Source organism: Hakea prostrata, chromosome 3 (genome assembly GCF_041222555.1).
Source record: "Hakea prostrata isolate BN-2017 chromosome 3, UWA_Hpros_2, whole genome shotgun sequence".
In the NCBI taxonomy this organism is placed as follows: Eukaryota; Viridiplantae; Streptophyta; class Magnoliopsida; order Proteales; family Proteaceae; genus Hakea; species Hakea prostrata.
In genome coordinates this window covers 19552440-19579615 of record NC_142602.1, presented here as the reverse complement: position 1 = coordinate 19579615, position 27176 = coordinate 19552440, and the positions used below count along the sequence as shown (strand labels likewise).

At 38.0% G+C, this 27176-nt stretch overlaps 1 protein-coding gene across 2 annotated transcripts in view; it reads left to right on the top strand.

Moving 5' to 3' along the window:
• Positions 1–6196: 6196 nt before the first annotated feature.
• Positions 6197–27176, top strand: part of LOC149021422 (retinal-binding protein) — a 37934-nt gene continuing 16954 nt past the window's right edge. The window contains exons 1-8 of one of the 2 annotated variants that reach the window (XM_089149657.1): positions 6197–6495; positions 8656–8783; positions 9009–9141; positions 22349–22505; positions 22598–22676; positions 23585–23625; positions 25520–25636; positions 25811–25891. In XM_089149657.1, coding sequence (XP_089005783.1) covers positions 6336–6495; positions 8656–8783; positions 9009–9141; positions 22349–22505; positions 22598–22676; positions 23585–23625; positions 25520–25636; positions 25811–25891 — 896 coding nt within the window. In that variant the 5' untranslated portion in view covers positions 6197–6335. Of the gene's footprint in view, positions 6496–8655; positions 8784–9008; positions 9142–22329; positions 22506–22597; positions 22677–23584; positions 23626–25519; positions 25637–25810; positions 25892–27176 lie in introns of those variants that run through there. The other variant, XM_089149658.1, reaches the window with a different exon arrangement.

Sequence of the window (27176 nt, the reverse complement as noted above, 5' to 3'; positions counted from 1 at the left end):
AAAAACAACTTACTTTGATTATTCTTGTTTGTTACTCTTATGTTTTTTTTGTTTTTTTGTTTTTCTTTTTAAATATATGTGAGGCTTAGGCTCAACCTCCTTTAGGTACCAACATGGTTAGGTGAGAAATCATGGGTTCTTAACTAACATACAAAGCAAAAATGCAACCGACTTATTACAACCACTATTTAATATAATGTAAGAGTCCAAAGTCAATACATTTTAGACCTCAAATGCATTATTTAAACAAAAAAATTATAGCACTACCAAAAAAAAAAGTTATAGTGATGCTTCTAAAATAATATGATCTCAGTGGTTTACACGAGTTTTAATTAATGAACAAATTTTTGGATGACAAAAAAGATATTGTAAAATGATTGCAAGGGAAAGAAAGATGTTTTCTTGCACTCCATTGTCAAAAACATTAAAGAAGACACTATGTTTTATCCAAAATTTTCAGAGATGTCCTTAGATAATTGGTAAAAGTATAAACACCCCAAAACTATGTGGAATTGACAATTGCTCCATTTTATATTAGAACTGATAAATAATTAAATGAAAACAATGAATATATCCTAGTTATATTATTATATATCTTATCTTATGTTGTATTATAAATGACGAATGAATGAGGAAGATGGAACTCATAGAGGAAGATAGAAGATGAAATTTAGGTTTATATTTTATTATGGGCAACATTGAAAAGTTACAAGAGATTAAGGGCAATATAGGAATTATGAAATCATCTAACATGCTTTAACTGAATTTGCTACTGAAGTGTACAATTGTGCAAATTTAAAAGACATTTGGGGTGTACTTGCCAATTTGAAATAGTTTCGGTTGTCTATACTTTCCACCAATTATCTTATGATGTCTCTAAAATTCCCAACCCCCCACCCCACGAAAAAGAAAACAAGGAAGAAGAAACAAACTCTAATACTACGATATTTGAAAACAAAGTCTAATGTTGGAAAATGGGTTTATCAAGATCAGCACAACAAAAACCTAATACTATGGTGTGCTTGCCCTAGTAATGTCGATGACTAATTCAAATCGCTTAAACAACCACACAGTGGTGTCAACAGTTCAATTTGGACTTAGCGGTTTGAGGCTGAAAACACCAATGCTCAAACACGGACCATTTGCAAAATAGCGGTTTGGATTCAGATTAAATTCGTTTTGAAACCATTACCAACCTGATACCAAATGGTTATAGCCCATTTTAATTTAAAAAACTCTATATGCCTTGATCTTGCTTCTTGGGCTTAAGGCATAAACCAACCACTCTCTTTAACTTATTCAAATAGCAAAATAAACTCATAATCTATTCAAATAAATAAAAATAACACATAAGATGTCAGTGTATAAACGTACAAAAACTTTCATTTTCATTGAAAAATAATTATCATTAATTTGGGAGGGGGGAATGAAAAATGTGAAAATGAAACGTGTGTGTTTTAACATCAAAAATATTCAAAATGAAGTCCACACCTCCCAAAGAATGGGCAACAATAAAAAGTCAAACACTAAAAGATTATTAAAAAGTGAGTATGATCTAGCTGAGGTCTAGGTGACTAAGAAAACAACAACACGACCTATTTGTAAGACACAACGGAATGTTCCCATATATGATCATAAATATTTGTTTCAATGATAGCTAACACGATAGTCAATAACACTTTGTTTACATATTTATCTCATAGCTTTTGTCCACCCACCTAGTTCCAGACATGCCTGAATACCCGTGGGGTGATACATTATAGGATCTAGGTCCACGGCCAATCCATAACCACAAAACACGATATTGCATAATCCAAGAGCAAAAAAATAAAATATAGCATATCTCGGAGTTATTACAATCATCCTTATGATAATAATCAAAGTTAATCAAAGGGGAAAATAAGAAAAGAAAAAAAGAGAGTTATTACAATGGAAGCCTAAGTATTGTTATCAAAGTCTAAGAGTTTAAATAGCGCTCTTGCTTATCAAATAAATAGAGAATGTAACTAATCGTGACTAAAGCAACTACTTTCTCAAATGATATTTCCAAATGCCAAAGCCGCAAAATGGTTTGACTCCATATGCACAGTCCAAGCAGGGACACAACTCCCCATATACCGCGATGTCCTCTCTCGACGGTACCTCGTAAGACTCCGCCACAAGTATATGGGGTCTTCATAACCTGCAACAAAATCTAAGAGAAAATACATATAAATGAATGAGTTTCACATAACTCAGTGAAATCAACATAATCGTACATTGTCTATCTGTCACACACATTGATAAACAACATATAAATATATGATGAGATAATGAATGGATGTGCAATTATGTTCCTAGACTTTAACAAATGTAGTCTATATGGCATACACGCATTAAGCCTCCTCTAGGCAGTCTTGTCACTTTCCCTCACAACATTTAAGCCATTTTTAGGAACTCGCGGCAATGGGTTTAGGTCACATCACACCACACCGTGGCTGGGGGTTAGGTCACCACTCTCTCACCGACACCATTTGGTCTGAGAACTGGCGCGTGTCTAGGATAAGTCTAGTCCAAATGCAAGGTCAACTACGTCTCGTGCTTCATATGGTACGGATACATTTTATCATGCCTAGTGCTCTTTTAGTCCAGTATCCTTCTCCACCTAGGAATGCTATTCCCCACGGCACCCAAGCCGTCTTTTGGACTACCATTCCTTAACTTTATAGTCATCCACATATGTTGGGGTGGATACCTCTTATTTCTTTTCATGACACTCAAGTTGTCTTTTGGACGCCCCGTGAGCCCAACCCTAACATATGCAACCCGACCAGTGCATGATAATAGTGGGCCTGTGTGATGCTCACAGGACCCAATCACTACCATTACGGGTCATTCGGCTTCAATACCCCTGTCGAAAGAGTAGTAACACTCATCAAAGTTTACTAGCCAATACATTTGGACACCTACTAACCATGCACTTAATGAGTCTAAGTGGATGCATAGGCACTGTAGGTAATGGTTGAACCCACTACCCCGAGTTGGCATAGACATATATATAGATATTACTCTACCACCAAATTTTCAATCTCGTCATATTCACAATTATCATCTGAATGAATTAAATAGTAAAATAAACATAAACATCAAATTGCATTTTATCTGTGCAAAGTCTCACGCAATTTATAATAATATATTTGACATTTGTAATAACAAGAAATAGAATTAAGTCAAATGCACGATACATGATAATATATTCCTCATATGTCAATGACAGAATAGTCTTAAAGAATCCAAGAAATCCACAATCAATGATGCTATCAAGTTACAAGAACCGAAGAAAGCATGGAAATTAAATTAAGTTTAAATTGGGAATCAAAATAGGCATCAAACGAACCCAACTTGAGCTTCGGGATAGGGGCCAGAAAGTCAAGCTTACTAGGGCCGGTCGACCGCCCCCTGTCTATGACCAAAATGCCCTACTTCAAGCTCATTTTGAAATCAAATCAATTAGAGGATTTTGGGGATTTCAATGGGATAGTAGTATTGCCCTAAAAATACATTTCAGTCATCCCAACTAGTCCCAAATCAAGAGCCTCCAATTTGGTTATCAAGGTGTGGCCCATGGGCATCTCAGAGAGAGTCGATCGGTCTCAGATGGGTGGAATGAAACCAACTAACACTCAAAGAGGTTGGGAAACACAATGGGGAATAAAAATAAACATTCAATTCATGCCAACTACCACCATTCCCATCATTATTGCAAACAACCACAATTAATACCATGAAATAATGGTAGAAAATAGGGGTTTATAGGTCTTCTTACCTCAACACGTGATTATCTCCATAATTCATGCTTCGGCATCGCCTCACATGCAATGATTCCTCCCAACTATAAGCTCTTCTCCTATCACAAGCTCTCACCCTCCAAGTAACATAAATAATTCATTTATAAGGTTAAAAAGCAATAAAATAGGGTTTTAAAGTCTGAAAACCCGAAACTGCCATTTTTGGGTGCGGGCGGTCAGTCAAATTGATCACCCGCCCCTATACTTTTACATGCAAATGTCACTTTGAACGGGCTTCAGATGGTGGGTTCCTCTAAACATTTATGAATCAATTGTATATTTTACCTTGCCATTAGAGTCATATGGCATAAGTTTTAATGCATGCCAAAATCTCCCTTTCATGCATTCGGGACTGATTTTCTATCCTCTCTTGAAATAAATTAGGGTGGTTAGGTCTTTTTCTAGTTCATTGAAGTCTATATGTTTAATTTTCAAACTCTCAAGCTCAACTTTAATGGTCCCAAGTTGCCTTTTACTAGCACTTTGAGTTTTCAAACTTGAAATGATGGGTTATCGGATTAGGATTTTAGGGGATTTTACAGCTTTAGAGATAAAGGGTATTCATGCCAACAGAAAGGAGAAACTAAGAAATGGGAGGTGTAATAAAGACCAGTGTAATTGTAACTGTTTGGTCTAACAGGACACTAATGGGTTGGACAAAACTAACACAATAAATGTTTTTATTTAATTTTTATCTCCTAGTACCCCGTCGAATAAGCCTTGGTTTGGTTTGGTTCGACCCGTAATGGGTCAATTTTGTTGGATCTAAAAATGAAAACTCTTACCACCACATTATAATGCGCCTATGTTGTTATATAGAGCGAAACTCTATTGATGACTATTTTAGTGAATCACATGTCAAAAATGTATTCATCGGGAGAAGGTTGAATAAGTTGGTTAACATGTCATTGGATCTCAATGCAATACTCCAGGTTGCTTAAACCATAACGTTATACTTAAGAGGTCATGAGCAAAAATCTCATGTAAATGCTTATATACCCATGAGGTGTAAATCATAGTAGAAATCTATTATTCACTTTTAGTTTTAGGGAGCATTGACATGACTTGAAACATAATCGAATATGGCAATATCTATATCAAACTTGCTAAATTTCAATCATGTTTGGGTAGGGATGGGGTCAAGATTCAATGTTAGAGATGACTACAACGACCTTTATACACATTGGCTTTATCCTTACAAGTTTTATCCAATTGGGGGGGGGGGACACTGACATTTCACACTAGAGGTTACCCAAAAAAAGAAAGAAGATATTTCACACTGGAAATAGGGCTAGATGACCATTCATTTCCCCCCCTTAAGGGGCCAAAAGGGCATCTAGACCTAAAAGAAAATTCGGGGGGGGGGGGGAGCTATGCTATTGAATTTAGATTATTATTCGATTAACTTCAAGTATTACATGATTCGATTTTTTTTTGGGGCAAAAAATAAACAGCTTTGATATTCGATTCATGATATACACTAATTTCATAGGCTATAGTTATATTATAAATGGTGGTACCTGATGTCATGTCGGATGCTTCATGTGCAATGATTAGAATGTAGTTTGACTCCATTATGGATTTTAGTTATCATGTTGGATAGAGAGCTAATTACTAAATTAGCTACTAATGAAGCCATTTATTATTAAAAAAGTCCTCATTTGGTATAAATCTAAAACAAAGTGTTGGGTGGAAGAACTTAAAGTAATTATAGAATGATGATACAATATGGTGATGTTTTTTGATGGAAGAGTCAAGAGTACCATACCTAGCCCAAGAAATTGAATTGGTTGCACATGAGCTCTCGATACTATCATACCATATTTCATATTATTAATATTAATATTGTTACAAAAATTTAAACTCAAAAAATATTCTAACGAAAAGAGAAAAAGAAAAAAAAAAATCCTACATTTTTATTACCTAAAATACCTTTAACATTATTATTAATTTTCTTATTTATAACTTCTACACTTCTTACTAAACTTTAATACTTATTTCCCTAGTATTTGTTATCATAGATTGCATCTAGATAAATACTTATTACAATAGTTGTATTATTTTATTAATAAAATTTGTTTTAAAAAAGTTAATAAACTTATTATTTATTATTTGTAGATTCAATAATTAAAGTAGACCTAATAGTTAATATATAAATATCATAGATTTAAAATAGAATTTATGCTATTAAAAAAAAAAAAAAAAGACAGAATTTTTTTTTTTTGGTTGAAAAGATAGAATTTACTTGAGTTTGTTATTGGGCAATATATAATGTATTAAACTATTTTAGATATTTCATATTTGAATTTTTTACGTATAAGGTATAACTAGGATTATTATATAGGTGATTCCTTCTACAGTTGAAACTCTCACATCGGATATTCGCATTCTTTTCGGTGGAGGCCACCTTACTTATTTGAGAGGAAAAGGAAAAGGTTGGAAGGTTGGGAATTGATCGATCTGTATTGTTCAGGACTTCACTGAAAGAAGTACTGTCGTACCCCGTCAATGGCTTCCACAGATGGTTTGGTGCCGATCACCAGAACCTTTTTGGCCCGTTACTACGACAAGTATCCTCTCCCAGTTTTGCCGGATGAGGTATCTCGTTTGTCAGCCCAGCTTCGTGAGATGTCGGACGAATTGTTGAAGGAATCTCCACTAACTGAAGGTGAACTCTTTCTCCCATTTCTCCTAGGTCACTTTATTTGGAAGAATTAAATCAGTGTCTCTCATTTTGATTTTTCATTAAACAGTCCATTTCTGATCTTCGATCGTTCCAATTTCTGTTCTTTGTCATAAATCTAGTAAGTTTTTTATGTTGGAATTTATGAAATCAGCTGGGTTCGTGGAAGGGTTCGTTCCCTTTCTGCGTGTCTTTGTAGAGAGATGTTGCCCGCTGATCTCTAGGTACATCTTGCACACAGTGCGCGACTTTTTGAGGAGGAGGCGTTTATCAATTCATGTCAGTCTGCAGGAGGGCACCTCTATTTCGTGCAATGCAACCGAAAAAAAAGAAAAGACAAAAGTGAAACACCCCACACCCACAAAAATAAGGTTTTTATTTTTACTTCTCAATATATAAAACCGTGACCTAATTGAAAATGAACCCAATGATGCTTTGGCCTGTGGTAGTTCTTGTTACAGTAGGCAACCGGGAGTCAACCCGGATTTCCATGAGGACTTGTTGTTGTTTGTAGTCCAAGCCGTGCTTGTAGACTACTTAACCTTAGTTTACTTTGAATTCTTATAGCACTAATTATCTGAAACCCTAGGAGTCAATGGGAAATCAGTGAATTGAAGTTTCAAGGTTTCAGCTGGGAAGGAGAATTAGTGATTAGACTCAGTCTCTCAAAATGGAGATGTATTAGGAGGCCCGTTGAGTGTTGACACAGATTTTAGTTGGTAAGAAACAATTGGCACAGTTGATGTTAGAATTTGAACTGCCACTTACGAGGTAGACGTGGATACCACATTTCAAGAGTTGAGCTGAGAGAGGGTTGGAGCTGGATTTGAGGTGGACTCTCAAATGCTAAAGTCAGTAATTCAAACAACACTACTGTGAGCTTTGAGAATTGGAATTAAAAAAGCTGCTGGGATAAGGAGATTTTAAATTCGTTTTGCCAAAGCAACTAAAAAATATTGATTGGCCCAATTGGGGAATTGGGGGAGTACTTAGGTGAGAGTAGTAATACAATTAAGCATCTCTTTATCTTGTTTCCTTCTATTAATAGGACATATGGTGGTTGAATTTGTTATTTTATTGAAGAAGAAAAGTACCTACCCCTATGGAAGGTCCGTTCTGATGTGTCCTCAATGAAATGAAGGCCAGTTAAACAAGATCTTTTGAAGAACCACTTGATGGGATATGATAGGTTAAAAGTTGGTCTGTTCGGTGGTGTATTGGGAGGGTTTTTGGGTTTCGTCTTAAAGGGTTGTGGTTAGTGCCAGTGATGCGAATAATGGTTGTGCTTAATTATTCCCTGTTGGGTTTATGGTTGAAGTTAAAAGTTAATATGAGGTTTCTGGAATTAGAAGGAAACATGGATAATTTTAGATGATGTGTTTGGGTGATCTGGGTTTCAGAATTGGGTGAATCTTGGATAGTGGCTGTATGATAGGGAGGATGACAAGCTGTCAATTCTCTTGAGGTGTTTAAATATCACAGGGAGCCCAACAGTATTGTATAGATGGTCATGTTATTCTTTTGAAGGCCGTATTGATTCTACCTTTGATTAAAGATTTTTGGTTCTATTCCATGAAAAGTTTTTATTGTGGATTTTTCTGAAGGATTATGAAATTAGGGTGGTGGATCAGACTCACTTTGGAATCCTTAATTGGCTTTGATATTTTTTTTACATGTTGATTTCCAATTCCAAAATCTTGAATTGGTCGGGAATTTAGATAGTGGATTATGTATTCCCATGTTATGTGAACCCATAATTAGCACAATGTGGCCGACTGGATTCTACGCGGTATGCTTGGGTGGGTTTTCTGAAGGATTATGAAATTTAGGGCGGGGGTTGGACCCACTTTGGAAGCTTTCTAAATGTAGATTCTACAACTTTTGATATTTTTACCTGTTGATTTTCAATTTCAAACTCTTGGATTATCCAGTGATTTTAGATAATGGGTCATGTATTCTCCTTAATATCCAATGTTATGAGAACCCAAGGTTAGAATGATGTGGCCTAGCTGCCTATGTTTATGCATGTATTATCCATTTACTAACATGCTATACATATTCTAATTTAATGCCTTTAGTTTATTTAGCAATTTTGACAGGGTATACATAATCAAATATTAAAAATAACACATTTTGATCTTCTAGATGAAAGTGTCTTGGCACGTGAAGCTGACTCTCCTCCTCCCCACAAAATTGATCAGAACATGTGGAAGAACAGGGAGCATATTGAAGAAATACTGTGGTTACTGGAGAAATCTCATTGGCCTAAAATGGTGAAGTCTTCTGCTACCTTAATATCTTTTTTGGAATTTAGTTTTCTATTTCAACCTAGGAGTAGGAAGAGTATTTCCTGAGTCATGCTTTCCTGAAGTAATTCTTATTCTGGGCCATGATGGATGATATCTTATTGTTTTACTCTTATAGCCTCTTCATCTTGATATTGGTGAATTACTTTTGGATTGTGAAAACTTTGTAATACTTTTGTATCATAATCGCAGCTTCAACAACAGTGTACACCTGAGGATGTTGAAACTAGTACTGTTCTTGAAGATCTCAAAACTAAGTTGCATAACTCTTTGGAATTAATGGAGTCATTCCAATCGAAAAATGCAGAAAGTGTATTCAACACAGGTTTGCTCATTATTGCTTAAACTTCATTGCTCATTTAACTAGTATTTTTGGTATTTTATAACCACTGATAGTCAATGTATTACACTGTAGCCATGTTGTTTTGTGGGAAGGAGGAAGAAATATAAAAAGAGTAGTTAATGCTGTAACCTCAACCAGTGTATGCCAGTAAAGGTTAGCTTGGGCGTTGTGAGTCTCACAGGTAATTGGTAGAACCACACCAGTCACAGGTAATTGGTAGAACCACACCAGAAAACTGGATAACTTAAGGAACTGAAACTGATACCACTGTGAGAAAGAAAGATTGAAAAAAAGGAGGATATGATCGGATAATTAGTTCATTACCTTTTAGCAGGGCTAAAATTACACATAGAGACCCATGGAATCTCCACAGAACTAAAGTTTAGAGATTGACTCTGAACTTCTTATTATTAATTATTAACACAGCACGCGTTCTTTTTCTTTCTTTTTTTTTTGGGTCAACAGTCCTATGGGTCCTTACTGACCCCATAACCGCATGGACTGGGTCTTGCTGGGGGTCAACAGTCCTATTCAACTTTCACTGAAAGCGGTGAAGAGCACTAAACACCCTGGTGTGAGTGGCCCCAAGGGTAGGAAGAGTTGAATTGAGAGCCTCACACTGGCGAAGGTCCATGCCAGCTCGACTAACCCTTTATTAACACAATTCACATACTAGAAATAGTCTTTAACAAAATAAAATGAGTCAAATTTAGTAACTCAATATGGACCTAACCTAACCTAAAACCCTACTGAAAACTAAAAGGGAATACCTAATATATGAGGCTTCTGCTACTGCAGGGCCTTGTTGGGGGCATCCATATGCAGTCAAATGGAAAGTAGAAGCTGGTACTGAATCCTGTATATAACTCAAATCCCTCAGACTTGGGGTTTGTAGAATTGGTCCTTCACAAGAGGAATGAAAAATACCAATCCGATGACCCATGTAATCGATCAATCAGTCAAAATTAAGTCTGTTGTTCATTCTTGGTCCAGTTTTGACAAACTGAGGCTCCTGGTCCTCTAGTGTTTGCTGCTCATGAATCATGATGTAAACCCAGTTTTAGGGTTAGGGTTTTTGAGAATTTTCCCTAAAACTAAAGGCTGCCCAGAATCTTCCAGCAAAGAGAACTAAGTTTATAGGGTATGTAGGGTGAGTTCTAGCATTTTAAACTTTGCTGTAACACAAATTTCAGATCTGAATTTTAACAAGAAGGGTCTGAAAAATAAGGTTTTAGGGTTCTGGCTAGGTGGGAGAATGGACTGCTACTGCTGTTTTGTAATTTCAGAACTTTTCCTAATGGGTTTAGAGTGTATGAGAGGGTCTAAGTTGAATTAGGGTTTAGGTTTTAGAAGTTGAAGCTGAGCTGCAGAAAATTTTGTTGAAGAAGATGAAGTGCAAGAAATTTTTAAACCTACAGAAACGGAAAACTAACAGGAGGACTGATGCCTAGGGGATGGTGCAATCCTATAGGGAGAAGGGGGGGGGGCTGGGAAGTAGGGAATTGCAGGGGTGGGGTTTGGTGCTACTGCTGGGAGGAAGAAGGATGGGGGAGCTTGCGGGTGCTAGGGGAGAGTTGGGGGAGGGGCTGGGAGATGTTGCAGGGATTTGGGGGGGGGGATTAGACTGCTGTTGGGGTGGGGAAGGCTGCAGGTGAGAGATTAAGAAGGGGAAGGGGATGGGGACTGCTGTACTTGCTTCTTACTGCTGGAACTCTTGAACAAGATTGCTTTGAAGGCTTTTAGTTTCTGGGATGTGGAAGAAGAAGCTGGAATTGTTGGAAAAGGTGCTGATCCTTGAACAAAACTCTTTATTACTCAACCATGGCCCCCTCAACAAGGAACCATGATCCTTAACACAAACTCAGTTTTATCCAATAATTAGGCTTGAAGAATTACACAGAAAGAATAGAATATTTATAGCATACTAAAAGAACTAGACTCTTAAGTGGGATTCCTTTATAGATTAGGACCCACCACTTAATCTTGACCATTGAAATTAAATCTAAACATCTAAAGGTCCTTAATGGACACATGTTGAAATAAAACTTTAATTAATTTAAACTCTAATAAGCACATGCTTAAATTTTGTTTTAATTAAAACTCTCGTTGCCACCTGTGCTAGAGTTTAAAAGAGCCAAGGACTCAATAACTGACTCAACTATGAACTCAAAACACACTTCTTAACCAAACTGGACTCTGTAATCAAACTGGAATTTAATTCCAGCAACCAAATTGGGCACAAAATGCCCAAAACACCCCTCCTAGGGGGTTCAGCCAGCCTAGGGAGGCTTCTTAGAGCCATCTTTGGGGCCCCACTTGGGGTTTCAGCTGGGGTCCAAATTGTGTTGACATCAGCTCATCAACGTGTTAGGCATAATTTTGGACCTAATTATCTTCATTCTTTTAGTTAATTTGCAGTCCCTCAACCTTCATTCGTTTAATTCTTCTACTTCCTTCCCTATCTTTCCTAGACTAGGGTAATTTAGTTTGCCTTAGCCTACAGTCCAAGTGAAACTCCAATTTGTACTTTGTTTTTACAAAAGTTGATAGCAGATTAGCACCAATGTGTTTAATGACCTAAATAGGCTTTATACCTAGTTCAGTCCCAAACTAGGTCAAAAGCCATCGAACCATCAATCGGGTTCCCAACCGGGGGAAAAAAAAACAACTTGGTAAGATCTGGGTCTTTTTCTTTTCTCTCTCTCTCGCTCTCTCTCTCCTTTTTTAATTTTTGGGACCACCTAGTAGGGCTCTGAAATTGAGTTCTCAAACTATGAGCACATGGGCTAATGCTCTCCATAACAAACCTTTCATAGCAACGGAGCAACTTATGATGTAACCCCTAGTCTGGGGCCAGTCTTCAGGATCCTCTTCTAGAGAACCAGCAGTAATTTAGAGTTCAATCTTACTGTTCTAGGTCTAATCTCTGTCAATTTTAATGGACAGCAGTGGCATATGATCAGTTATGTCCTGCTGTAAGAGCTATTTGACTTCCAAACCTTGGATCTAGGGTTAGGAGGTCCAGGTTAAAGTGGGGAATGATTGGGAGGGCTATTAGGGTTCGGCCAGGCTGGAAAAGGATTAGGGCTTGGAGGAACCAATTTTAATTTACATAACTATAATTCAGAATTATTTCCCGAGGTTACGATTCCTAAAATTAGGGTTTTGTAATTTCTGGGGTTTCTAGAGTAGGGTTGGGGATAGGGTTAAGGTTGAGTTTAGGTCAGAGGTAGAGGATAATGATCCTGGGATAGGATGGGGTTGGAGATGAGGGGTTATGAATGGAAAACCTAAATTAGGGTTTAGGGTTTTAAGGATTTTCTGGGTTTCTAGGCTGCCACAAGAAAGAAGAGAAGAATGAGAGATTGGTCTGTGGAATGGAGGGGATAGTAGGGAAGGGTCTAGGGAGGGGAGGGATTACTGCCGTAGGGTTCTAGAGGGAAGGTGGAAGGCTTGTGATGGGGTAGGGGCTTAGATAGAGGTGAATTAGTGTTTTGGGGATCGGGGAAGGATGCCACAAGAAAGAGGAGGGAGGGGAAGGGTTGCAAGGATATAAGAAGGGGAAAGAGGGTAGGATTGGGGCTGGGGTTGTACTTGCTGTGGTTGAGGATGACGACTTGAAGCTGCAGAAATTTTGAAGATCCAAGGCTGCCTGATGTAATCCTAATTCTAGGGTTTAGCTTATGGGAATATTGCCCTGGAGTTAGGCTTACTCCATGATCCTCTTCAATAGAATCACCAGTCAATTAGGGTTCAGAATACCCTATGGTTGAAGGGAATGGGTTGGTTATGGTAAATTTTATCACTAATGGTTTTTGAAATCTTTAGGGTTTGAGAGGAATTAGGGTTTCTAGGGTTTTAGGAATTCAGGGTATATGGGGTTCCTTTGTGATGAGGGTTGTGAAGAGAATATTTCCTAGAGGAAAGGTTAGGGTAATGTTTTATGGTCAACTATATCTAAATATATGAAAAGATGAACTAGGATCTTAGGGATACATAACCCATCCTATTGGAGATATGGGATAAATTCCTTAAGATGGAAGCTTTCGTTTATAGGTGTCGGAATGGGCTGAAACTTGGAGGGGATGTGGGCAATAATATAAGAAGATGATTCCCCAAGTTTGGTGGGGGCTTGGATGGCTGAATTGAAAGATATGAATGTTCTTTTCAGGGTCTTGGGAAATACGAAAATTCAAGAAAATAACTATATCTTGAAATTGGATTGACAGAATGGGGTCAAATTAGGATCTAAAGTCACTAGGGTTGGGGGCATGAGGTTCCTAAAGCTTGGGACAGATCTATTGGTCAGATTGGTGTAGATCTGACCTTGAAATTAAGGTCTCTAAAAAAGTCCAAAAATTCTAGAAAATAAAAAAGAAGGGTGCAATGAATAGGGGGAAGAAGAGGAAAGGCTAGGATGAGACTGGGGATGATGTTCACTTACTTGGTTAATGGTAGGGGGCTGCTGTTGTATTGAATTATTGCTGGAGCTTGAGGAACAATGTTGGATTGGAAGAAGAAGGATCTCACACAACTGCCGTGGCCTTCCCAAAAAGCCATGCCTTTACTTCCCTTCAAATTCAGATTTAATTTCATTCAGTTCCAAGGAAAAATTTTCGGTCAAAACCCCGAATTTCGACCCGTGAAAGGTGTGAGATTTTCGGTCGAAACCAGTGATTTTTTCCTGAAGTTTTGACCTTTAGTTTCAAGCCTTATGTGGACCCAAAGTGATCTAGATTCTTGCATTCTATCTATTTCAAGCATAATAAACACAATGAAACTACTAGTTTATCAAGAAAACCATTGAAAAGGTAACATTCAAGTATATTTTATATATGAGAAGAACTGAGAATATTATGAAGTATAGGTCTGTGGTGTCTGCCTAATACATGTCTCCATCTTCCCTTTGCACCCCATACAAATGACAATACACGTACCATGGTGTTTGCTCCATATAGTTTCACCTCCTGTGCATGTGGCCTCATCCATATGCCTAAGATGTCTTAACGGTGGGAAGTTGGGAATCTTCGGATAAAGGATTGGCTCAACTGATTATGGAAGGGCTAGTGGTGCCGTGGTATAGAGTGGAAGATCTGCTCACAAATGAAGAAAAACCTTGGTCATCGACAAGGGCAAGGACACCATAAGATCCATAATGATAAGAAGGTTTTAGTAGCTGACTCCGATAGGTGATAATGGGAGGGACACCATAAGCTCCATAAGCTCCATGACCATAAGTCTCCATCAATGGCTGACTCTGAGTTTATTAGCCAGGAGGGGACACTATAAGGTCTATAACCATATGCTCCATAAGTCGACCTAGTAGAACTAACACTATCCACGGCAGTATCATGTGAGGACTCTATGGGCATATGCCATCCAGATCCTCTAGAGGTGGAGTCTTTGGAATCATCTATGCTTATTGATCTCATAGAGCCCACCAAGCTCTCCGCATCAGCTGAACGGTAAAACCTATATGATGGCATGTCCTCCGTGCCATATCCATGTTGTCTCCCCTCCCCTTCCTTGAATATGTCGACGAAACATTTTTGCCTCGAGATGCAGCTCCACTACGGTTTGAATCCTATGTCTTATGTATGAACTAACTCTTACATGTGAATCTTGGTGGTCGTCCTCCTGCTCCCTGACTCTCACGTATCGTTGGTGGTGGTGGTGGTGATCTGTCTCGAGGATCATCTGAATATTGATCATGAGGTTCAACACCCTCCTCATCCCCTCTATCATCATCATCATCATCATTATTGTCGTTGTTGTGGTCGTTGGGGGATGCCTGAGTCGCATCATCCTCGGTGTCAGACTAGGCAATCAAACCCTCATTGTGGGTAGATGCATTAGGGTGTGGTACGAAGGGACAGGCAAGCATTGCATGTGCACTCCCCTCCTGGGATATGAAGTCTGCCACATCAGCCCCAATCTCCTATGCAATCTGTCTACTAGGACAACCTCCCTCCTCATTCAGCAAGGGCTCTCCACTGTCCCTGATCTAGTCAACTATTGGGTTATCATCATCATCCATGCCTACTCGATCACATTACTCTCTTTATCCATCCCCTATCTAATATGAGCCTCCCTTAATTTTATATTATAGTGTAAGTAGACAAGGTCCTCTAGACGCTTCACACCCAATTGGCGGTGTCTCTTTAAGTGGATGAGGTTAAAGGTGTTCCAATTTCGCTCACAACTAGTGACATAAAATGTCTGAGAGAGCAGTTTGCATGCAATCGTACTCAATTGGGGTGAGTCATGGCCAAATTGCATCCACCATTTAGTTGCAACAAACATAGACTCCAAGTCATTTCAATACTTACGTAACTTACTGAAAGATAGAATATAAGTAATTAAATTATATAATAATTAACTTACCCCCAGGGGTGGATTCCCGTCTCGATATGGCCGTGTAATGACCAAAACTTCCTAGTGGCATCCCTAAATGCCTTCATCTAATATATATATAAAACAATAATTAGGTTAATACTTAACTTAGTATAAAACTATGAATTGTAAATATCAAATCACAATCTCACCTCCATAGGGAAGACTACCTATTTAGATGGATCCAGTTCCAACCTTTGCACTACAGTTTGGATGGCATCTATCAAATCTTGCCTCATCCCAAGCATGTCTTTGTAATGGTACTTGGGATTTAGATAGTATGTTGTGTAAGAAAAAACAAAATTAGAGGGAATAGAAAATATTGTGATAATATAATAAAAATTAAATTGATTACTAGACTTGACAACTAACCAACCTAATGTAGTGGATGTTGCAACATAGACTCCCATCTAATTTGGATGTTGTCAAGGATTTTCTTATTGCCATGTGGGTAGACTTGAGCAACTTGCTACTTCATCCTATCTATTGCAACCCATATGTGTGGTGGAGTAGGAATTCTCTATTGATCTACCATCTTCAACACATGCACCACATGCTCATGCATCTTCACCACTATCCTCACATTATTCCAAAAACTGTCATCGAGTGTAGTCAACTGTGCTCTCCTTCTTCCTACGGACGAAGAATCCTCTCAGTTAAACCATTGCTCTGATGCACACATGCTCTTAAGGCCAGTCTTCCTCCTCTCAAAGCTCTGTAGTGTTATCCAATTGGTAGCAAATCTGGTTATGCCTGGCCTTACGAAGTCACCCTGACACTTGTCCCTCATCATCATTAATGCATAGGTGTGGTTATAGATGAATGTGCTAACTTGTTGGGTTTGCTCCACGGTTTTCTTCACAAGCTTGACCTTCCCCATGTCATTTAACATCAGGTCAATGTAGTGAGTAGCACATGGAGTCCAAAAGAGCCTATATTTGTTCATCAAGGCATCAATATAAGTCATAAAGTATATATGTAATGTAGTATGTCTTTAATAATTAAAATTAGTACTAGAAGTAGAAGTATGCATTGATACTTGGAGTTCTCCATCATCTTCACCCAACTTTTTTTGTAGTTGGAGCCATTATCAGTCAGGATTTGGGTCACATTCTCCACTCCAACCTCCTTCACCACTTGCTTCAACAATTTGTAAATGTAATTTGCATCCTTCTCACTGAATGCATCTGCTGACTTGAGGAGTACTGTCCTCCCATCAGAATTCAACATGAAATTGATGATGGACTGTCTAGTGGGACCGGTCCAACCATTAGCCATCATAGTCAATCCATAATGAGCCCACAAGGGCTTTAATCCATTAATGGACTAATTCAAGTCCCCTTTATACTAAGGCAAATAGACATTATGTATCTCATGTGGGGTGGGCTGCTGTGCACCACTCCTAGCCTACCTGTCTCCTCAATCATATCCCTATAGTAGGGCCCTTGGGCTGTATGTGCTGGAATACTATGGTACATAGCCCATTTGGAGAAAGCCATCCCCCCTTTCTCCTTCACACTCCCCCACAAGTGTTTCAACTTTCTTTGCTTTTGCTCAGGCCTCCTAAATCTCAATATCCGGATCTGTAGGATGTGCTGATGAAGATTGATCATTGTTGAGGCTTGTGGGATAGGAATCTACTCCCTCACACTCTTTACTCCTCCTCATAGAGACTTGGGAGCTGCATGTGCCTCCCATACCTGCTCGCTCTGTAGAGGACCCACAACCCATAGCCCTTTGCTGCCTCGTGTCATCAATCCTTGCCTGCTCCCTCCTCCTCATCATCGCGTTCCTCATCTATGCAGACTTTGGCTTATGGTTACATCCATATTCTCCTGGCTCGTTTGGATCAAAATCCTGCTCTTCTGTCTCTAGAAGGTCATTTAGGCATGCATTCTTGAACTCCTCCCTCTGTGCTCTCTTCTCTTTCCTCCTTTGCTTTCCCCCAGCCAAGTAAGAGGCTATTGCCTTCTTGACCTTTGTGGGAACCCTTTGGCATCCTACTACATCCCTACTTCCCTTAGTTAGATGCACCTTCAATCTGGTGGCCCCACCTCCTATCTGTTTTTTGCAATAATTGCACTCACTCTTCTTCCTATCGGCTATTAGTAGCCTTCCGTGTTTCTAGGCTATGTTTGTCATCTTTCATAGAGAGTGCTTGATACAAAAAATACATACGAAGTATCTTGAAAAACATTACAATAAGCTAAAAAAAGTGCATACATGCTACTATAAATAATCTCGTATTTTTTAATACAACAACAACAACAACAACAACAACAACAACAACAACAACAACAACAATAAGCCTTGTCCCAACTAAATGGGGTTGGCTACATGGATTCTTGCCCTTCAATCAGTTCTGTTCGAGACCATGCTAGATACAAGGTCTAAGCTATACATATCCTTTCTCACCACTTCTCCTAAGGTTATTTTAGGTCTACCCCTAACTGTTCTAGTTCCTTCAATATGGATTATATCACTTCTCCGTACAGGCGCATTTATAGGTCTCCGTTGAATGCGGCCGTGCCACCTCAAACGACTTTCTCGAAGCTTATCACTTATGGGAGCAACTCCTAGGCCAACTCTAATATGATCATTTCTTATCTTATCCATCATAGTTTTGCCACTCATCCATCTTAACATCTTCATTTCTGCTACACTGAGTTTATCTATATGATTCTTTTTAACAGCCCAACACTTTGCACCGTACATCATAACTGATCGAACAACGGTCCTATAAAAATTTTCCTTTAAGCTTTAATGGAATACGCCGATCGCATAAGACCCGGACGCACCTCTCCACTTCATCTACCCTATTTTATTTCTTTGGGAAACCTCATCCTCTAAATCACCTCTTTTACTTATGATTGAACCTAGGTACCTAAAACAATCACTTTGGGGAATCTCTTTATTGTCAAGTATCACCACCTCATCATCTGCTCGATCATGACTAAAGTTACAAACTAGATATTCTGTCGTCGATCTACTAAGTTTAAAGCCTTTTGATTCCAAAGCTACTCTCCATGATTCTAATTTGGTATTAATCCCCATTTGGGTCTCATCAATCAACACAATATCATCCGCAAAAAGCATAATTTAGGGGACCTCATCTTGAATGTCTTTGGTTAATTCATCCATTACCAATTGAAATAGATATGGGCTTAAAGTTGACCCCTATTGTAGCCCAACTGTTATCGGGAATTCATTACTTTGTCCCCCACTGTTCTAACACTAGTCACCGAACCATCATACATATCCTTAACTATATCTACATATTTACTTGCAACACTTCTTTTCTCTAGTACTTGCTAAATTAATGCTCTAGGGATTGTATCATAAGCTTTTTCTAGGTCAATAAATACAATATGAAGGTTTTTCCTACATTCTCTATACATTTCCATAAGTCTACTAATTAGGTAAATAGCCTCCGTTGTAGATCTTCCCGGCATAAACCCAAATCTCCTATTTTTAAATATATAACATAAATTAATTAGTTTTTTTTTAATATTTAAATATTTTTTTGACAATATTTTTCAAACAATTAAAATTAATAATTAGCAACAAAAAATCTGATTCAACACCATCAAAGCATAGATGAAGTGATGGTGTCTTAGATTCATCAATTTGAAGCTCATACATGAGTGTATACATTTGTATTTTAGGAATATACATATTTTAGAAAATAATTTTTAAATACCGAAAAATAAAAAAAGTAGCAACATGCAAAAATTAATTTTAACTTCACGTAATCATAAATCAACACTCTAGACTAAACATACTTTAATTTGAAAGCAATTTAAGCTGATTTGAGCCATAAACAAAACAAAAATAAAAAATTGGAGAACTTTATTAAATCACCTTGTTTGATTCTCAAAAGCCCAACAATGGAGGAGCAGAGTGGAGAAGGAATGCAAAGGAGTTGCTAAAATGAGGGTAGAATCCAAGAGAAATGAGAAAAAAATTTGAAATAGGTTGAAATCTGGAGTGGTGTAAAAGCTTGAAATTGGCGAAACTGCGTTATTTTGCGGGTTCTGCTCAAAACATGTGATCTTTATAGCATGAAAAGTATCGTTTCTTAACGGTACGAAATTTCATGTCGTTTCAACCGAAATTTTGTACCATTTTGGTTGAAACGTTACATTCCAACAAAATAATTTTCATTTCAATCTGAAAAATTACAGACGACAATTTCGAGCCAAGTTTTTTCCATGAACTTGAAAATTACATAGCTGGATGGCTTTATCTATAAACACAAGAAATAGAAAAGGACTCTAAGTTGGAAAGCTAGGTGAACTCTAATTGACTTATCCAACAAGCTCAACTGCTACTCAACTATTTCAACTACTACTCAACTATTTCAACTACTTAGCCATAAAAAAACTCTATAACTTATTCTAGAGGACTCTAATCCAAATTCTAAGAGTAAATAGGGATTCCTAAAAATAAGGTGATTAAAGTGGGCTTAAGCTGTGGGATCCCAACCTTACTAGAAATCTCACCGAAACAAGGACTTTCAAATATCTTGCAAAATAAAAATCAGAAAAATAAAATAAAAATAGATCTAGGGTTTAAATCTGGACTCATGGGACCAGAACTAAGACAATTGAAATTCGTCAAATGACCAAAATACCCCTGGAAAATTTTTTTACAGCCCTTGGTGCGCCAATTGGGCTTGGTTCTAGAGCCCATATCTGAGGGTTTTTTTTTTCTTTCCGGGGGCAAGGGTAGGCTTTGTTACATTACTTCAGAATCTGTAGAAAATTAATGATCACACAGCCATGAGATTCCTCCTGGGAATCCACGACTCCAACTCTTCCTTCAAATCTTATTTCATTCAATTAATCAGAGTCTACTCTGTTACAGCTGAGTGGGGCTATATTTATAGCCTTTTACAAAAAAGGAAATTAAATAAGACTCAACAAAATAATATACTACTTAGGACTCAACAAGCAATTCAATTTGGACTAAAATTCTTTCTCACACTAATACTCTACTTAAGCAACTAGAAAAGGACATCTTTTAAGGACTCCTAAACAAATGGAACTTGCAAACGAGAGCTTCCTGCTTTAAGAAGGAATCTGACTTGGAAATAGGATTCCAATTAGGACTCCTAATGGGACAAGGACTCTATCATAACTTGCTAACCAAGACATAAAGTTAAAACAAAAAGTAGATCTGGTCTCCTTGTAGAAAGTTTGGTGCAGCTAAGGAGATCCTTAGTTAACTGGGACTCCTAACCTGATTGGGACTCTTCCTTACTAATCAAAGACTAACTCAAATTCAAAAATAAAAGTTGATAGAGGCTCCTAACCATAGTCTGCCTCCACTAAGACCCTTCAAGACCCAAAAGATGGGGCAAAATGAACAATTTGCCCCTGGTCAGATTCAGCCTTCCTGAAGGGCCGCAGGAAAGAAAGGCAGGGTCCTCCCTGGTTACATCAACTTATTCAGCTGTCTTTTGAGCTCACCATGATCTGTTGCGCCTACATTATAAGTGGGAAGGTTCAGTAGACTGAGCTAGCCACAAAATCAAATACTTGCTCTAAGTCACTCATCAGTGGTCGCTTATCAGGCAATCATCATCTTTCTAATTCTGCAATATTAGAATGTAATCCCATTAAGGCTTGGGAAAGTTAGTTTCAAATTTTCATTACATGCACAACTTCAGCAGTAATTAATGCTGTTAGTTTCAAATTTTCATTACATGCACAACTTCAGCAGTAATTAATGCTGATATAAAACCTGTTTCTTCGCTGGTAGCTAAAAACTCTTAACGAGGTAAAGGTAGTACCTTTTGTTCCACATGCTGCTCTTGTACTTGCGTGGACCTTTGATAGGTTGTTTCTTGACTAGATTTTAAAATCGTTGCTTGACTTGGGAAGATGAAATCTTCAGCTTCATCGTGGGTACATTGAGTTCAACACTGAGAGTTTGCCCTTAGTAAAAGAACAACTGAATTTTTGCGGCCACCCACCAATCCAATCCACCATCATATTTTATTATTATACATCCAAGGCAGTCCAAGTTGAATATGAGTTAGCATTCAAAACCATGGGTATGAAATCATGCTGAATGTCTAAAACTTGAAATTTTCGAAGGTGCAAAACGTCTGGATAGTCACTATAAAGGTTGGGTACCCTCTATGGTAGAGGACGTATTTCCACTTTCATCTGGCCTTCAATGAGAAGGGCTGTGACACCACATTGCACACTCTCACCGTCCACTGTGATTTGTGTCGTTGACAGGCCACTAGTCTTCAGAGTATGAAGGATACAATAGTGTCACCAATCTTTGCCTTCAGCTTTTGCAGCCGGAATTTGAGTGGCAAAATTAATCTCGTAATTTGCATCATCGATACTACCATCCCAAGTCTTGTTGCAGCCCTCTCCCTTAAGGGCACCACTAATAATCCTTTCATCATCTAAATGTAGTTCACAAACAAGCATCTGAAGATTGGATCCAGTGGCTCCTATAATTGAATTGGACTCGCCTTTTGCAAACAGAAATTGGCATAAAAACCATTCCAGTTTTTGATGGCGGCATGCTATGATACCTCTATTAACCATAGGGGCCATGCCCTTATCTTGTGATCTTTTAGTTCCATGTCCACTGAATTCTGTGCTTTTCTTCTTCTGTTGTACTGTTTTCATATTTCTTTTAAAAATGTGATCCAAGGAGTTATCAATCTTCTTACTTCTGTTATATGCCATGGCTTCTGAAAGCAGTTAAAGTGCTTGAGGCGATTGCTGAGATAGTTTCTTGACAATTGATCAGGTGATATGTATATTTGCAGTTATGACCTATGTGCCACAAGATTTTCGAGGTTCAATAATAAGGCAGCAAAGAGAACGTTCTGAGAGGAGTAGGCAAGCTGAGGTTGATGCACTGGTTAATTCTGGTGGAAGTATACGTGATCGATATGCCCTGCTATGGAGACAACAAATGGAAAGGTGAGGTTTCATGTTTACCATTTACTAATGATGGGGCATCTTGAATGGGTTTACAATTGGAGCCTTTGATTGTTAACGGTAGTTCTCTCCAGACGAAGACAATTAGCCCAACTGGGTTCTGCTACTGGTATTTACAAGACGCTGGTGAAGTATTTGGTTGGAGTACCACAGGTATGCTCTTTGGCTACTCTTTTGGTTGATTCCTCTGCTGTCTGATGACCTATAATTATTCTGTAATGTTGTCACACTACAGTTTTTCCTCTTTGCGTAACTCCGATCCTGATAAATGAATCTGTAGTGTACATGCTAACTTTCAAGTTGCTCTAACTGAAGTTTTGTTCAGTTTTGTTATCAGTGACTTACAAGCAAAAATTCTCAGTGTTTTTTTTTTCTTTTCGGTCAGGGGTGTTTGAGTGTTGAATAAAAGAATTCTTTACCGAAGAAAGGAGGGTTACAAAAGAAGAAAATTGCAAGAGAGGCAATGAAAACAAAGCAAAACCTTACTGTCAAGGGGAAGGGACAGGGCTGCAGTAAGTAGAGGGGCAAGCCCTGGGACACCACAAATCAGCCTGTTCCTGAGGGAATCAGCTATACTATGGGGAGGCACAAAATATAACTTGGTGCTAAAATTGAAAGAGATGGTCTTCCAACTCTTGTCAAGGGTTCAAGAGATTGAGGACCATCTTCTGAGGTTTTATTTATTTTTTGGATTTGCCCCTGCACTTATAGATGAAAGGAATAACTTAGTGTGCGGGCATCCTATGCTGTGTGTATATTTTACTTGTGTAGCTTTCTCATAGTTGGCCTAACAATATCTTAGACCTTGTATCTGTGTTAATTAGCCTTCACTAATGGCTCATATCAGTTGACAGAAAAGTTGAAAGATCTTTTAACTGCAGTTAATAGGCATCAAGAAAGTTTTCCCACATATGACTTTGTTACTTTTCTAGGATAGACTGTATATTTTCATTTGTTAGCTTGTACTGTTTTCAAAAGATTCAAACATGTTTGCTTTTATAATTAGCTTTACCAGGCTTTTATGATTTACTGTTTGCTTTCTCCTGTTTTGTATCCTGCAGGTTTTACTAGACTTTATACGACAAATAAATGATGATCAAGGGTAATTTCGCTCTTTAGTTTTCATATCTTGATCTATTATACTAGTAGTAACTTAATCATTTCCTTTCAGATTTTTTAAACATGAAGATACAACTGTTTTCCTTTTTGTTGGTCCTACTCATAAATTCTGATTATCACCATAAATAGACTTGTGCCAATAAAATCTGTGCCTGTCCTATATCTACTGATGTGGCATCTATGCCATCCCAAAGGCTACCATCAAAGCTATGAAACCTCTCTTTTGCAGCTTCCTCTGAAAGGGCCAAGGTTCTTCTAAATTCTTCCATCCCATCAGGTCCTTGATTTGCAGCCTAAAATCCAAAGGAGGATTACGTATCGCACATTCGAGTCAGCATTGTGGGCCTTCTCAAGTCAATCTTGAAAAGTCCTCCGAAACACTCATTTTGGATGAGGAGCTTCATAGGTCTGGGAAACTCCTTCAGCTGTGTACCCCTTTGCCCTCCTCACCACCTCTTCGGTGGTCATCATCTCTTTGGTTGTCACCAATGGAAAGGATATCTTCTTTTGGCTTGATCCTTGGCATCCTCTTAGAATACTTTCAACTTGGTCGGGGCATGCATGGTCTACTCCTTTGGCATACCCAAGGCTTGCACTTAATCTTCATCTCCTTGAGCACTTGGTCACCTCTCGCCACGTTACCCCAATTGCTCCCAAGTTTGAACCTCCTTTCCCGATCCCACTAAGATAAAGTAGTTTGCCAGCTTTCTTGTCTTGGTACCTTCTCCACCTCCTTTGCTTGGCATTTTATTAGGCCTCTCTCCTCCAAAACCCCTTGGGTCAATCTCATTCAAAGACCATATTCTTCACAACTCTTTCACCTGGTAGTGGCTTGAATATTTGCCTTCCCACCCAATCCTTACACTGCTACATTTATGTTTCGCTTTCCTGCACCTTTTGTTGGAATGTAGAGGAAGGCATCCACCATTCTTCTTCTGCTGTTCCTTCTCCATCCCTATTTGGCACAAAGGCCGTGCTTCTACTTGTTCTAGTAATAGGCATGCCCTACCCTTTGGTCAAGAGAATGCTGACTACTTTCCTCCGATTCATTTTCTATGACACAGTTGGTAGCTTATTTTTTAGGGCTACCATTTGTTTCAGTGAGATCTTAGAAGGTGAACTACCAAATTTCGTCCATTGACCAGATTTAGAAGGCATCTCCTATGATGATCTCTCTGATTAATGATTTCTTTAATCTCCCCAAAATCTTTTTTTTTTTTTTTTTTTTTTTTTTTTTGACTTTGCAAGGAACAGGTTACTGCATATATTAGGTTATCCATGTGTTGAGTTTGAGCAGCCATTACAACTATGTGGTGCACGGCGTGCACCATCTGTGAAATCCTGTATACTCGCTAAAAGTACTGAAGTAGAGCCCTGAGAAGTTTCGAAAGCTCTATTGAATATAAATTGCTGAATGATTTCACCTATGTTCTTATACCAGGCTGACGATTCTAATCCTCATGAAAAACCACCTTAGAAGAAGACCAGGGTTCTCTTCAAAAGAGATTTGGGATTTGTGGTAGTGTAACAAATTCTTTAAAAGGGACCAGGCACCTTTTCAGTACGGCGATTGTGGGAAACGGAGAAGAAAGAAAATTGATGAAAATGAGTTTATTTCACCATTTTAGTTTGGGGAGGAGAATATAATGGTTTTAACTCTAAATCCATAAAATGTAGGGATTGGTTGGTGCTCTCCTTAAGTTGGAGTGGTTCGTGATGTGTTTGAGTTGGAAAAGTAGGGGTAGCAATTTAATATCGTTATCGGTGGTGGATTGCTATTCTAAATTGTAATAAAGTTTATGCTTTTAATTATGTATTTATATTTATATTTTATATGTGATACATTTGAGATGATTTTTGAAACATTTTGTGTCTAGACCCATGGAAGAGCAACGTGAACGCTATGGACCATCTTTATACAGTCTTACAACCATGGTGCTATCCATTCGATTTTTTCTTCATCTTTTATGGGGCCGGTTTGAAGCTCGAAAAGGGTGAGTTGCACTACCGGCTTGTTAGGTTGGACAATTTGTGCTTGAGTTCCTTTGATATATCATTATAATTATTGTTACTACTTACAATTAAATCTCTTTCTCCTATTTGCTATCAATAATTAATGTTTCTCCCCCCCCCCCTTCTTTTCTTTGGGTGTGGTGTTTGATGAACAGACAGAAGGATGACATCTTTGTTTTACAAGAAGCAGTGAACTCTTACACTTCTGAGCTGGAAAGATTCATTAGATTTATCGGGTATATTATCTGTTTATTACTGTTACTTTTGTTGATTTCTCACCTGGGATACTGTTGCTTGTATCTCAAGATATTACGCAAGTATACGTATCGCAATCAAGTAATAAATGATAAGTACAGTATCGATCCCACGGAGAATTATATCCTTAACTTTCAATGTAAAAGTAAAATTGATTTAAATGAAATTAACAAGGTTGATTGGTGATTAACTAACTAAATACTCAAATGACAGGTAAAGAAAACTAAGGAACTAAAATGTATATTAAGCAATGGAAGAAACTTAATGAGTGACAAGTGTGTTAGGAATCAAGTTTCCCTTCCCCTGAATTTTATAACACAAATACTAAAGCAATACTACAACCCCAAGATAAATCAAGAACTTGGAATGAATAGCAATATGGTATTTTCCAATACACATAAGCTAGCATCCTAAATCAACATCTGCATATTCCTATGAAGAATTGAATTAAGAATGCAATTTAAACCCAATCCAATCAATGGTAATGTGAGGTAATTGGGTATTCCTACCCAACCTACTAATTAACACAACCTAATTAAAGATGATGCTAACTCACACAATTCAACAAACACCTAGACTTCATTAATTTTCCAATTAATGAAATCATAACATTCATTCAAGAAAGATCATTCAAAAACTGAAATTAGTCAATATAATATGCTGAATTCATTAACAATAAAGTGGATTGCAATAAAACTAAAGAACACATGATTAGTTACATATCAAAATTCAGGTTTAGGTACTACTATCATCCCAACACAGCTAAGATTTAGCCCATAACAGAATTCAAATGCATAAAACCAAGTATAGTTGACATGAGACTAGAAAGTAAGAAGATAGAGTTATAAAAACAAGAAGAAACTAAGGCTTCAATGCTTCCACATGAGCTCCAGCTTTCTTCTCCAGCAAATCAGCAACTCCAGCAGCTCCTTGCTTCCACAAGAGCTCCAGCTTTCGTTCTATCTTCCCTCCTCTCAGCCGAGTCTCTATTCCCAACCTTAGTCGAATTCCCCCCCCTCTTGCCTCTTTTCCTCTCTTCTCTTTCTTCCATAAATGTCTTCAATCATTAGGTTAGATTCTGGCCATAGGATTAGAACTTTCCTCCTGAGATCAAGGGCTGAAAACCATCATGTATTTATAAGAATTTTGTCCACTTAAGTTAGCCCTTTTTGGTCAATTCCATTTGAATTGGATCTGAGAATATTCTGCTCCGTTGTTGTAGTAATGCAGCAACAACTCTACAACAAAGTTAGAGGACAGGTTCTT